Source organism: Manis pentadactyla, chromosome 7 (assembly GCF_030020395.1).
Source record: "Manis pentadactyla isolate mManPen7 chromosome 7, mManPen7.hap1, whole genome shotgun sequence".
Lineage (NCBI taxonomy): Eukaryota > Metazoa > Chordata > Mammalia > Pholidota > Manidae > Manis > Manis pentadactyla.
The window spans coordinates 117399517-117412112 of record NC_080025.1 but is presented as its reverse complement, the minus strand read 5'-3'; the positions used below and the strand labels follow the sequence as shown (position 1 = coordinate 117412112).

General features: G+C 35.7%; 1 protein-coding gene across 2 annotated transcripts in view; it reads right to left on the bottom strand.

The window, feature by feature from the left end:
* CFTR (CF transmembrane conductance regulator) overlaps window positions 1-12596 on the bottom strand; it is a 164042-nt gene that overhangs the window by 106494 nt on the left and 44952 nt on the right. For both annotated transcript variants that reach the window (XM_057504702.1, XM_036905683.2), the window contains exons 5-9: window positions 8930-9145; window positions 5764-5853; window positions 4703-4866; window positions 3730-3855; window positions 119-365 (exon numbers count right to left, since the gene is read on the bottom strand). In XM_057504702.1, coding sequence (XP_057360685.1) covers window positions 119-365; window positions 3730-3855; window positions 4703-4866; window positions 5764-5853; window positions 8930-9145 — 843 coding nt within the window. The remainder of the gene's footprint in view (window positions 1-118; window positions 366-3729; window positions 3856-4702; window positions 4867-5763; window positions 5854-8929; window positions 9146-12596) is intronic.

Here is a 12596-nt window from a genome sequence, read left to right as displayed (position 1 = left end):
AATTTTGTACATCAAACAAGCCCTGGACCAAAAATTCATCTCTAGAGAGTTTATCCACTAGAAAAGTTCTCAACTGTTCTAAAATTGTTGTACGTGATGACCAGTTGTGGCACATTACCTGTATTTTGTTAATTGCTCCAAGAGAGTCATACCATGTTTGCACAGCCCAGGGGAACTGCCGGGTGACTGCCATGCGCAGAACAATGCAGTATGAGATGGTTGTGAATATTTTTCGAAGGACGATTCCTTTGATCAGTGCATAGGGAAGCACAGAAAAAAATACCACAAAGAATCCCGAGAAGAAGAAGGCTGAGCTATTGAAGTATCTCACGTAGGCTGCCTTCCGGGTCAGTTTCAGTTCTGTTCTATAAACAAAAACAAATAAGATTTGGGATGCTTATTTACTTTTCAAATGTCAGCCTACATCTTGGAATGTAAAATCTGAACATAAGCTCTGAAGGCTTTCTTCCTGTGTTCTGATCCTGGCCCCACCCTATATAAGCTATGTGACCTTGGGCAAGTTATGTAACCTCTCTGGGCTTCAGTTACCTGATCAGAAAGGGGGGTAGTAATGAGTGACCAGTGTCCTACACATAATACTTATAAATACTATTTTTTAAATTATAAGCAATGATCTCTATTATTACATTATTATATCTTTATTCACTTCATCTTTAATTTGTAAGATTACTGAACATTTGATAACTTTTTTGTTTGTTGGTTGGTGTTTGAAGACATTTTGTGTGGAAATGAGGACAGTGTTGCAAGGTTTATAAAGGTGAAACACAATTCTTTAATTCCCTAATGGATTCTTAACATTTTAGGAATTCTAGCTTGGCTTTGAGGAACACTGAAAATAACATATAAACCACAGAGGAGTGGGTATCAAACCATAACATGGGTAAAAATCACCTAAGAAACATTAAAACACAGAGTCTCAGGCTCACCACTCAGAGATACTGGTTGAATGAGCCTGCAGTAGGCTTCCAGAATCCACATTTTAAAAAAGAACCCAAGTGATTCTGTTGCAGATGGTTCTTGAAAAATTATGAGTAGGTGCTACATCCTCTCTACATTCTGATTTTAATATACTATTTGCAGTCACACTTGAGATCTTTTAATCTGACCTGCAAATGTGAACTATTTTTTAACACATACAGAAGAGGTTTAAATGCCCAAACAGGTAGAAAACAGGGAGTGTAGAGGCTGCTGGAGACAGAGGACAATGCTGCCTTCAGCCTCCACCCCACTCATCCAGGGCCATAAAAATTGGAGGCACTTGTGATCCTCCTATTCAGCTCTCACGGGGGGAAGAGAATCATGACACAGACACGTAGAGAGTTCTGGTGGGAGGAAGCAATAACTGCGCCTGCATTTGGGGTTAGTCCCACATGCTTGTGTAACTAAGAAAAGTTCATTTTCAAGTGGTGGAATCCAGAAGTAATCTTACAAAAAAAGGTGTAATCCTAAGAACTCTGATGAAGGAAATGAAGTTCAATGTGCCCCACCAAAATTGTGATTCACAGTCTAATGCAGTGAATACTTACCTATTCCGATTATTTGGTATTGCAGGCAGAATATGATTTTGGAATCTCACTGTGTCTTACTCCTGGCTGTCAGTTACAGCTATGTCATCTTAAGCAAATTGCTCTTGCCTCTGATCCTACAGGACCCACATCTATAGAAGGGAAACATGACATCTCCCTTGTGGAGTTGTTGCCAGGATAAATAACAACACATTCAAGGCATTTAGAATCTACATGTGTGTCCTTAGTCTTTAGCAGAAAAAAGAATAATATTGGCAAGGTTGACATTAATAAAATGCTAGAAAATACTGTTCACAAAAATCTTAAGAGTTGTCAAAATAATTGTTGAAATGCATTAAAACAGTTGAGGAAAATGGAAGAAGTGGTACTATAAGAAAAAAATGGTGGATTCAAGAACATGTGCAAGAATCACCCAGAAAGCATTGCTCTCCATAATAAAATCACTTACACTTCTGAGTTATAAAAACTATTTTATCAGTTTCTTATAAAAAGAAAAGTAACTTTATTATCAAAGAGCAATAAAGTAGATTTTCAGGGAGCTTTACACAACCTTTTGCCTAGTTTAACAGTGGCCCAGGCTGAGGTAATCACGCCTTTGAAGAGCATCCTGCCAATCTCTTCCAGAACATTATATTTGCTCTTTTGAGTAGAGGCAATTCTTGCTTTCCCATATTTACGTCAGACTTTCCAGCCTTTTCAGGTAACACTTTCATGACAGATTAAGGAACCAGATTGTACAAGTTACAACCAAACATTTGCTATTAGAATTGGCCAAACAGAAATACAGCGTAGGAAGGATGGATTTCATCTTTTGAGGAAGAGGGAAAATAAAAAGCAAAGTCAAGAGAAGTCAGCACCTCAAATGACCTGACCAGCATTTTATCAAGAGGCCCAGGAAAGCCGGATCCCTCTGATAACCTCCTCATCACCCCTGCTGCCTGTGCTCACAGGCACACAAGCGACCAGGGCGACTGCTGACAGAGAACTCACTTATTCATGAGAAAAACAACTTCCACCAACTGAACAATTCCCCAGGATCTTTAAGGATGTTTCTGGAAAGAAAATAGAATTCCTTTTCTGAATTTGTCTTGAAAGCCATAATAAAAACAGATGACCAATAATGTTTGGGAAATATTTACTCTTTTACTCTTTCTATTTACATGGCAAAGGGCTTAACGTTTCAGCTTTTCTTTTGTTGTCCCAATCACACACCTGCAGCTCAGTCACTACTGTCTACTGGAGTCAGCAGCCTGAATTCCTGATAACCCATACTCACACCACCAAAAGGGTACTCTTCTTTTCAGGATATTTTTCCCTGTGAAACTCTCATGTGCTGTACGTCCTGAAAGTATTTTCCCTTTAACAGTATGTCTATCCCCACTGAGTCTCCTAGAATCTTTCTTTGATTGCAGTTGGTAGAACATGGAACTTGACTCAAGGAAAATGGTTTCATGGCTACAGAAATGCCTTACTTTATATTTTGCCCAATATTATCACAGTAATCATATTTCAGTCTGTGCTCTTTTTTTTTTTTTTTTGCTGGATATAATCTTTACTAATCAGTGAAAGAAAGGTTATCTGAGGTGAACCAAGAGGAGAGAGAGGTGCCAAGCATTTGTTTTATCTCAGGTGGTGGCTTTCATTACCCAAACTGACTTCTCAAGTGGAGGGTTTGTAGAGATACAGTTTATAGATGCTACTCTGCACTATTATCCTTAAACTAAGGAAGGACAAACATTCTTAAACAGAGGGGTTTCCTTTCATTTTTCAAGAGCTAGAACATATAAATTAAGTGAGATATAGTAATTGAGAACCATTTATTTGGTTCAGATTTGCATACTTATTACTCTAGCAGTTCCTCTCAAGACTTCAATCAGCCTCCAGCATCATGATCATTATTTTAGTTGAATAAGTATATTAAGCAGCTATAAACACATATATAAGATTATTTCATAAGGTACAAATATCCTTGCAGATAAATAACACACTTGACCAACTGCATAACAATTCACCCCATGGAAACGAATTTATGCCACTAATGTGTGAATGTTGATATAACTTAATACAATTGTTTGATTGTTAGAAACTTCAAATATGAGCTCAAAGTCCACTGTGACATACTCATTTTTTAAATATTAAACAGTAACTGGCATACAATACTAGATTTACCAGAAAGACTTACTGTCTCAGGTTTTCAATAATTTTTTCCATTGCTTCCTCCCAGCAGTATGCCTTAACAGACTGAATATTTTCAATCATTTCTGAGGTGATCACAAGTCTTTCATTGATTTTTCCACCTCTCTGATCTCTGTAAATTAATCAGTTAATCAATCAAATTCAATACTTAGTAAAATCCAAACAAACTGGCCACTAAGACCAACTCAAGCTTTTAAAAAAAACACATTTCTTGTATTAAATAGATGGGTGTTTATTATCAAATACATGGTAACAAAAAAAAAATAGCTACCATTTAGTAAATGCCTCTTATGTGCCAGACACTGTATTAGATGAATTTCATACACCATCACTAACCCTTATGACAGCGTAAGAGAGGTGGTTATCTCCATTTTAATGATGAAAAAACCAGAGACTCAGTCTCTGATTCAGAAATCTACTAAACTCAGAATCAGAAATTATTGATTAAGATCACATAACTAGTAAATGTGCAATCTGGGATTCAAACCAAGAGCTAGCTGACTTCAAAACTTGTATACATTGACTGAGACTTTAGCTGACAAATTGTAGAAGTCCTCTGTCATAAACAGTGACTGGTACCACTGATCCATTCTGTAATAAAAGTAACTAGGGCTCTGGTGTGTTGATCCATGAACCAGAGTAGAAAAAGCCTGTACACTCTATCCAAAATGTATGCATTCTCTCCTGTTCACATAACTTACCCCATTTTACACAAATCTTATGATCTATTAAAAATGAACTGAATATTAACATACTTTTAAATAAATTCTATAGATTGGTAAGCCAAAATATATCCCAATGGCATAGGAAGTATTATTTATACCATTAAAATAGTTCCCTTTTAGTGACACCCAGTAAGTAGGTTACCATTCAGAGCAAAGAGCAGTCCTGATTTTACTAGAGTGAGTTTTTTGAAAACTAATTTAAAATACTTGCAAGCTATGTAGAGAGAGTGTTACCTGTATTTCATCATCATTCTCCCCAAGCCAGCTTGAAGGAGGGCAAGGACGATGAGGAAAGCAAGCCCACAGAAGGTGAAGGCCTGGAGCAGCTCCCAGAGCAGCCCCATCAGGAGAGTCACTTGTAAAGGAGCGATCCACACAAAATGTGCCAATGCAAGTCCCTGGAAAACAAGATCACAGCAAAACCTAGTGACATTTTATCCTCCATCCTCAAAAACAAACACATAAACAAAGCAGAGAGGAGAAAAACTGGGCCCAGTAAGCTTATATAGTCAAACAAGTCATGGTTCTGAGCATGCTAAAATCTAGGTACTCAGTACATGGACCATATAGCAAAGTGCTTAAACATTTATACACAGACTAGGATTTCCCAGGGAACAAATTTCAAGTTATTCCATTTTTAAGTGTGCTTTATTTCAGTAGAACTGAAATTGGGTTTCTTTTTAGAAAATGGCTATCAATAATTTATTTTAAGTAACCTACTTCTATTTGGATAAAGTAAGAGTCATGGTAGAGAACATGTGAGAACAAAAGGGGCTCCAAAGACTCACTTTTCACAACTTCACAACTCTATCATCTGACAATATATTTAGAACAAATGCATGCTCAATTCACCAGTGATTTATGTAGCACTTGCTGTGGGGTCAGTACTATGTTAAATACTGGAAATGCAAAGATAAATAAAACACATTGTCCTCAAGGACCTTGCATTTATTTGTGATATAAGACAGTACTGAACAAGAATTGCTCAGGGTATCATATTCAGCTAAAGAAATAACTGATTTAAAGTATTAAAAGGAAACAAGATCTGATAAGGAATGAATTTTGAAAAACCTCATCTAAATAGACAGCGAGCAGAGGTGCCTTTGAGTCGGGTGGTCCCACCACCCCAGAATGGCTCTCTGCTATACAACTTAACATCTTCAGTTTTCAGAAGTAGGGAAGGTAGGGATGTGTCTGACTTAATCATTTATTACTATTAACCGACCCAGGAAAACCTGTAGCATTGTACAGTTTATAAAAATAATGCATAAAAAATTAACTCAGTTAGTACATACTTCATCAAATTTGTTCAGGTTGTTGGAAAGGAGACTAACAAGTTGTCCAATACTTATTTTATCTAGAACACGGCTTGACAGCTTTAAAGTCTAAAAGGAAAACAAATGGAAAACAAATGTAATTATAAGTGACATAGTACAACTTAATAATTAGGTTACTATGCATGCAATTTTCAGTAAAGGTAATGAAAATTATTTTATATTCTTCTAGCTTAGTATATTCTCAGGCTTATAAATATATTTCTTTATAACATATCCTGCTATGCCTCTAGTGATTTTAGTTTACAGAATCTAAACAGTAATAACTTTTTTTTCTCCTCCAGAATGAGAATTATGTTGTATTTCCATTTTTATAGTATTCAGATTCATGGTTTTGTTTGTTTTTATTTCTATAAAACATGGAATCAAAGGTGGTGAAATTTGAGATTAAAACTTTGTCCTTAAATTTTTCATACAGTCCTATAGTAACTCCATTGAAAAAATTACTGTTAAAGTCAATAAAGCATACTGTGAATAACTGAATCATTGGTAATTTTATGAAACATTATATTAGCAATATAAAATCCTAAAGTTTACTAAGAAAAATGTATCCATATACACAAAATAGAACTGTTAAGTAGATAAATTATTACACTAAGTAGAAAAATCACAGTCATGCTTTGCTCACTTACAAAATTTAATAAGAATGGATTTGCCATGAAATGGCTTTGATTGGAGAGTACCCATCTAATATACTTGTTTCAACTGAATGCATATGTATCAAGCACTTAGGAGATGCAGGTCATTGTATTCAAGGCTTTAGGGATTATATAAGATTTATTAAAACATAATTCTTGCATCAAGGCAACCTAGTACATACATAACTAAACACGGTATGATAAGTGAGTTAAAGGGAGTAGAATATAAGGGGGTGGTTTAGAGAAAGTCCACATATCTGGCTATAAAAACCTGGAAAGATTCTATTGAGGAGGTAGAATTTAAAATAGGTATGGAATAAGGAATAGCATTTAGGAAAGCACAGATGAAGAAGGAACCAAGGCAGTTAATTCCAAAACACTATGAGAGCAATAGGAGTGGGGGGACATCCATTAGCTGGGTCACACATGACTTAGTAATAGACTCGGTCTCCATGGCTTTTAGTTCTCCACAGGGTTTAATACAGAGCTATGAGCACAGTAATCACTCGGTGAATATTTGTTCAGCTTAGCTATCTCTGTCTTCTTGAAATTCACAGGCAAAGTTAAATTGAGTCTGTATTTAGATTCACTCTTTAAAAAATAATCTGAATTTATCATAGTTGCAGAGTTTGGAACAAAGCAAACAGTGCTCTAATATGCAAAATTATAAGAAGGGTTAGTGGCTGCCTGCCATGTAGATGGGGCTGGTCAGACAGGGGACCAGTTTACTTTAGGCTCACTTTAGGGACCAAAACCACAGCCACGTGGAGGTACAATTGCATTCTTTAGTGATGATGCCAATGCAGGTCAATAAGGGTGACTAGCGGAGTAAAGCAAGCTGGGTGAGAACAGATACTTGTAATGAGAAAAGAGGACAGTTACAATAGCTTCTAACTTTCTACTAAGGCACTGTGTGTGTGAAAGCAATATATTGCTATATTTGTGCTAAATGGTATACACAAGCTTAGTTACAAACTAACCTGCTCCTTCTTGGATCTCCCCTCCCCTAATTTAGCCCAGAGTAGGTCATGCCTCCCTCCTTCTGTATTAACACAATTGGCCTTGCTCTGTTATTTCAGTACCTACTTTATTTTCTCTAATATTTGGAAAACCCTCCACTTCAAGAATTCTGATTTACCCATTTTAGAAATCCTGGAGATGTTTTTGCACAATGTTCTATACTTTTTAGGCCTTCATTTCTTAAAATATTTAATCTATATAGTAAGTTAACACTTCCTACCATAGAGAGTTTTGGGGAGGATCAAATGAGATGGCAAACCTAAATCAATTAGGATACTGCCATGCATCCTTACTTATTATTCATCATTATGATAATAAACACTTTCTATAAATATTTTTAGACTGGATTCAACTTCCTCTGATATGCATGCATTTAGATTCTACTTCCAAATAATAACTAATAATTTCTTTGCTTATGTAAAATTTTTGCATCAAAATAAAATTTTTATTGATTTACCACCCATGCTTTCCTGGTACTTGTGAGCTGATGAGATTGCAACTGAGGTGTGATTTGATTAAACTGTGAACTCCATTTTCTCCTTGTGCCTCCATGAAAGGCTTTTTTGAACAATAAAGTAAGACTATCAAGGTTTTACAACACAATTGACCTTGCATGTATATTATAGAAGTGTTAATGGTTATTTCCTACAGGGAATATCAAACCCATGTCCACTATAAACCAAATACATAAAATGTTTACATTGGGGGAAGGAAAAAAAGAAGAAGGTAAAGCAATATCCAAATGAGTCAAGGAAACAGCTTTCTTTAGTGACTAGGTAAATCTAAGCAGTTACTCATGGTCTTGAATCAGGTTGGTGAAAGTACATATCATGAAATGACCTTAAATTGTATTTGCAAGGTAGGTAAATCTTAATCTGAATTCACCTAAATCATGTCTTAGCAATTTAGGCTATTGTCTGGACAATGTACACAGAAAAGCAGACAAGGTTCTCATGGTTGTCATGCATGTGCTGCTCCAAAAATTTTAACTGCAGGACTCACAGCATGACAAAAATCTAAGTCAAAATAAAGCAGTGGATAAGTAGACACCATCACTGTGTGGCAACAAGTTAAGGTACAAACTTCTATTGCTTTGATTATCATTAATAATTACATGCATTCTGTATTCTTGCTATTGAACATAAAGATACATGGCATTTTACCATAAGATGATATTTTGTCAATAACTCTTATGCAGATGACAAGAATCATTTTAATGGGGAGCCACGGCTTCCAGAACTGATGACATGACTAGTGAAAAAGAAATGAAATCAATAAAGAATTTATAAAAGATGCTCCACTACTAGTTGAAATTAATTGAAATTATTAAGTTAACTAATAATTAACTATTGCTGCTATTTACTTCACAGGCATAAGAAATTGACTTTAGCATTTATTCTTTAGTTGTACAAGTATGGCATTTAAAACATGATGCCATGTGCCATGGAGATGGTGCAAGGAAATATTACCTTCTTATAAATGAGACTAAACATAGCTATCCTCATCTGCATTCCAATGTGATGAAGGCCAAAAATGGCCGGGTGCAGGAGCAGCATTCTCACAATGAAAAGAAGGCATAAGCCTATGCCTAGGTAAATCGCAATGGAGCGCTCCACCTTGTTATCTGGATCATAGGAGGCTATGATTCTTCCCAGTAAGAGAGGCTGGACTGCTTTGGTGACTTCCTGAAGAAAAGGCAAAACAGAACCATTAAATTCATTTCCCTTCCATAAAGTGGCCTCACAATTTCAAAACAAGAAGTTTCAGATCTAAAGGAGGACTTAAAAATGGGCTTTCATAGAAGGTCATACCCATAAGAAACTCTTGACGTTTTTAATAGCTTTATACTTTGAAATAAGATCTGATTTTTGGTTATAGCAACAGTTATTTGGAGATGAGTTTATGTTATTTTTTACTAAAAAGTGAAGAGTGGCCACAAAGCAAATGTGCAGTTTCTGGAGTGGTGTGTTAATTAGTAACATCCACATAGCTTGTAACAGTTTATAACATATCTTTCATTTGATTTCCATGTCAGCTCTAGGAGTGAAAGTAGGCAGTACTATTTTCATTTTGTAGGTGAAGAAACTAAAAGGCCAAAGAGACCAAGTGACTTGATGTGATTTCAAAATAGAACTTTTAAAAGCATTTTGAGCAATGGCATTATTTCCAGAAAGAACATGGCTTGTCAGAGTAACCACATCAAAGGGAGCTGGCAACAGAAGCCAAGGAGCATGCAGGCCCTGGCGGTGTTTAAAGCCAGCCACTTCCGATGCCACACCCTTCCCAGTCTGGAACAGTTCATGGACTTCAGGGAAGGAGTGTGCCAGCAGACGTCAATGTCAGGCCATTTCCCAATGATTAATCAAATCCTTAAAGGCCTGTGAGTTAATAAGAGAGGACCAAAGTGTTTTCCAAATCCACCTGATCAGGATTGTCAATCAACTACTAAATCAAACTGTCCATCAAATTCATTGCCACTTCTCCTGAATAAGCAACAGATTTGAACCCAAGAGGTTTCTGGCCCATCTTGCTAAATTACATTCAAAGGGAGTGATACATAACCCTCCAACTCCCACTGTTTTATTTTACAATGAACTGGTGAAATGGGGATCTGAGGCTAAACTTGTAATGATATGATCTTATGCTAAGTGATTCCTTTTCAAATGCATATTTGCAAGCCAGACTGGCCCCCAGAATTGTTGAGCATTACTCTCCCTCAGCCTTTTATTTGCTTTTTTTCCATTTTCTCTGCTGTCTTTTCTAAACCTCGTGTCCAAAACCAAAAACCCTCTCATTCTCAATAAATGTAAATGCTTTCTATATCAACTTCATCCCCACTAGGAATTCTAATTTATATTGAGCTGTCAGTGATTGATCACTGGCTTGTGTAGCTGCTGGTTCTATACATTATATTCAGAATTTCACTGCAAGTTAACTGTGTAGACCAAGGCTGTGAATGTAAGAAAAGTTTCAAAGCTTTTTAAAAAGTTTTCAAACTAATCACAAACATGGAATATTATAGTTCTCTCACATAGTCATGTTTTAACATAAGTGAATTACAGCAAAAAGATAGATGAATACTGAAATGAAAATCACTAAGCTCCTAACTAAATATAGCAGGTTAATAGTTTGCCATGTCTGCTAAGGGAGTACTTATTTTTAAAAAGTAAGTAAGTGCAGAAATTACTGGTTAGTGTGTATCATTTTATGCATGGTTTGTACTTCTATTATGTATGTAACCATCCTTAATATATATAGTATATATATATATGTGTGTGTGTGTGTATACACATATATATTCTATATATACATCTTTAATATATATTCTATATACATATATATGTGTATATATAGAGATAGATGCAGAGAGAGAAAGAGAGAATTATTTTTGTGGTGTTAAATGTTCTATAAATGGTATCGTACAGTGCTTTTAACAACTTCTTTTTTTTACTTAACATTGTGTTCTTGACATGTATCCCCACTGAAACTTGTATATCTACTCATTTATTTGAGGTGCTGTTCAGCACAACATCTGCTGAGCAAATGAGATTATCTGCCCCACTGCCCTGTGTTAGGGCAGATGGGCTGTTTCCATTCTTAAGCTATTACAGTCTGAGCAAGTGCTTCCCTGGCTACTTTTAAATTTCATGGATCCATGCCAAACTTTCTCTGGAGTAACTTTATTTCAAAATAACTCCTTAACCTAGGAAGTGTACAGTTAAGATAAATCTTGGTTTTAAAAATATGTATAAATATCTACACACTACAAATATAATTTTTCATAGTGTGTTTACAGTGGCAATATTTCACCCTCAAAATTACTTTCAGCTCAGTATTTACCCTATAACTTTTCTATATTATGTTGCTCTTCACAGACAAATGTCAATACCACATTTACTTCGAGGTACTTTCCCATTAATAATAGGCCATGCGCTCTCTTGAGTTGCAGTCACAGGCATTGGTTCTATACGTGCTACCTTTGTGGGAAGTCTTGTGTTTGGCCAAGAAGGAGAGTAAGGAACCTTGATGTTTGCCATACATACCAGATAAAACATCATTTCTCGTCTGTGTAAGACAATAACTATAAGAGTATGCGCTGTGACTGCTGCTCATTTATTTGATTGCTTATACCATAATTAGTAAACATCCCTTTCTCCCTGTTCCAGACCCACCTATACATGTGTATACATATTCTAATAGATAACATAACAAAGCAAAGAATATACAGCCACTGATAAATACCCTATTACATATTTCTAAAATGTAACTCCCATCTATGCAATGTTAAAAAGAGCATTCTGAGTCAGAAGAGAAATATAGCAATTGAGCTGCAGAAAGCATTCTTAGCATTGTACAGGCTTACTTAAGTTTTTCCCTATTGTGTAGCTTGAACTAAACTCCTTGCCATTGTATCACCATTATTTTTCCATTACCTGTCATCTCTATCACAACAAACCCATTTGCTGAATGCAATTTTTAACAAAATAAATTGAATGCATATTAATCTGGCTCAGACATCTATTCTATATATTGTCATTACTGAATTAGTTGTCGCCATGCCTCAATCAAAAGAGGACATAATCATCCTTTGAATAACAATGGCTATCCCACAAGACATTGGTAGTTTTACTCTGGGAGGGTACATGTTTTCATAGGAAAAAATGCAAATTACTTTTGGTAGAGAAAATTCCAATAACAGGATTATCTGCTAACAGCAAACCACCACATGGACCTGCTAACATTTAAGGACAAAATGAGTACTTCAACACCCCCACTGAGTTTTGACTAATCTGTGTTAAGCAGCATGCTCTCTAATATTTACAATAGAACCATTTAAAGATATCACATGATTTTTTTTTTTTTTTGGAAGGGAAAACAATAGTAACTGACACCTAGCTTAATCTAGGAAGTACAGTCTTTTACAAAAACCAGCCCTGTAATGATCGGGAAAAATACAGGCCTATATTCTTGGTATGTGAAAGCTTTATGTATCCTGTTGCTCAGACTATTTTCAGAGACACAAAACATTTCCCAATTTGCCACCCTAGAAAATAGTACAAGCCAAACTGAAATTGAGTCTAATGATGAAAAATATAAATTAGAAAATTTAATAAAATGCTTTATTACTTTTTATCA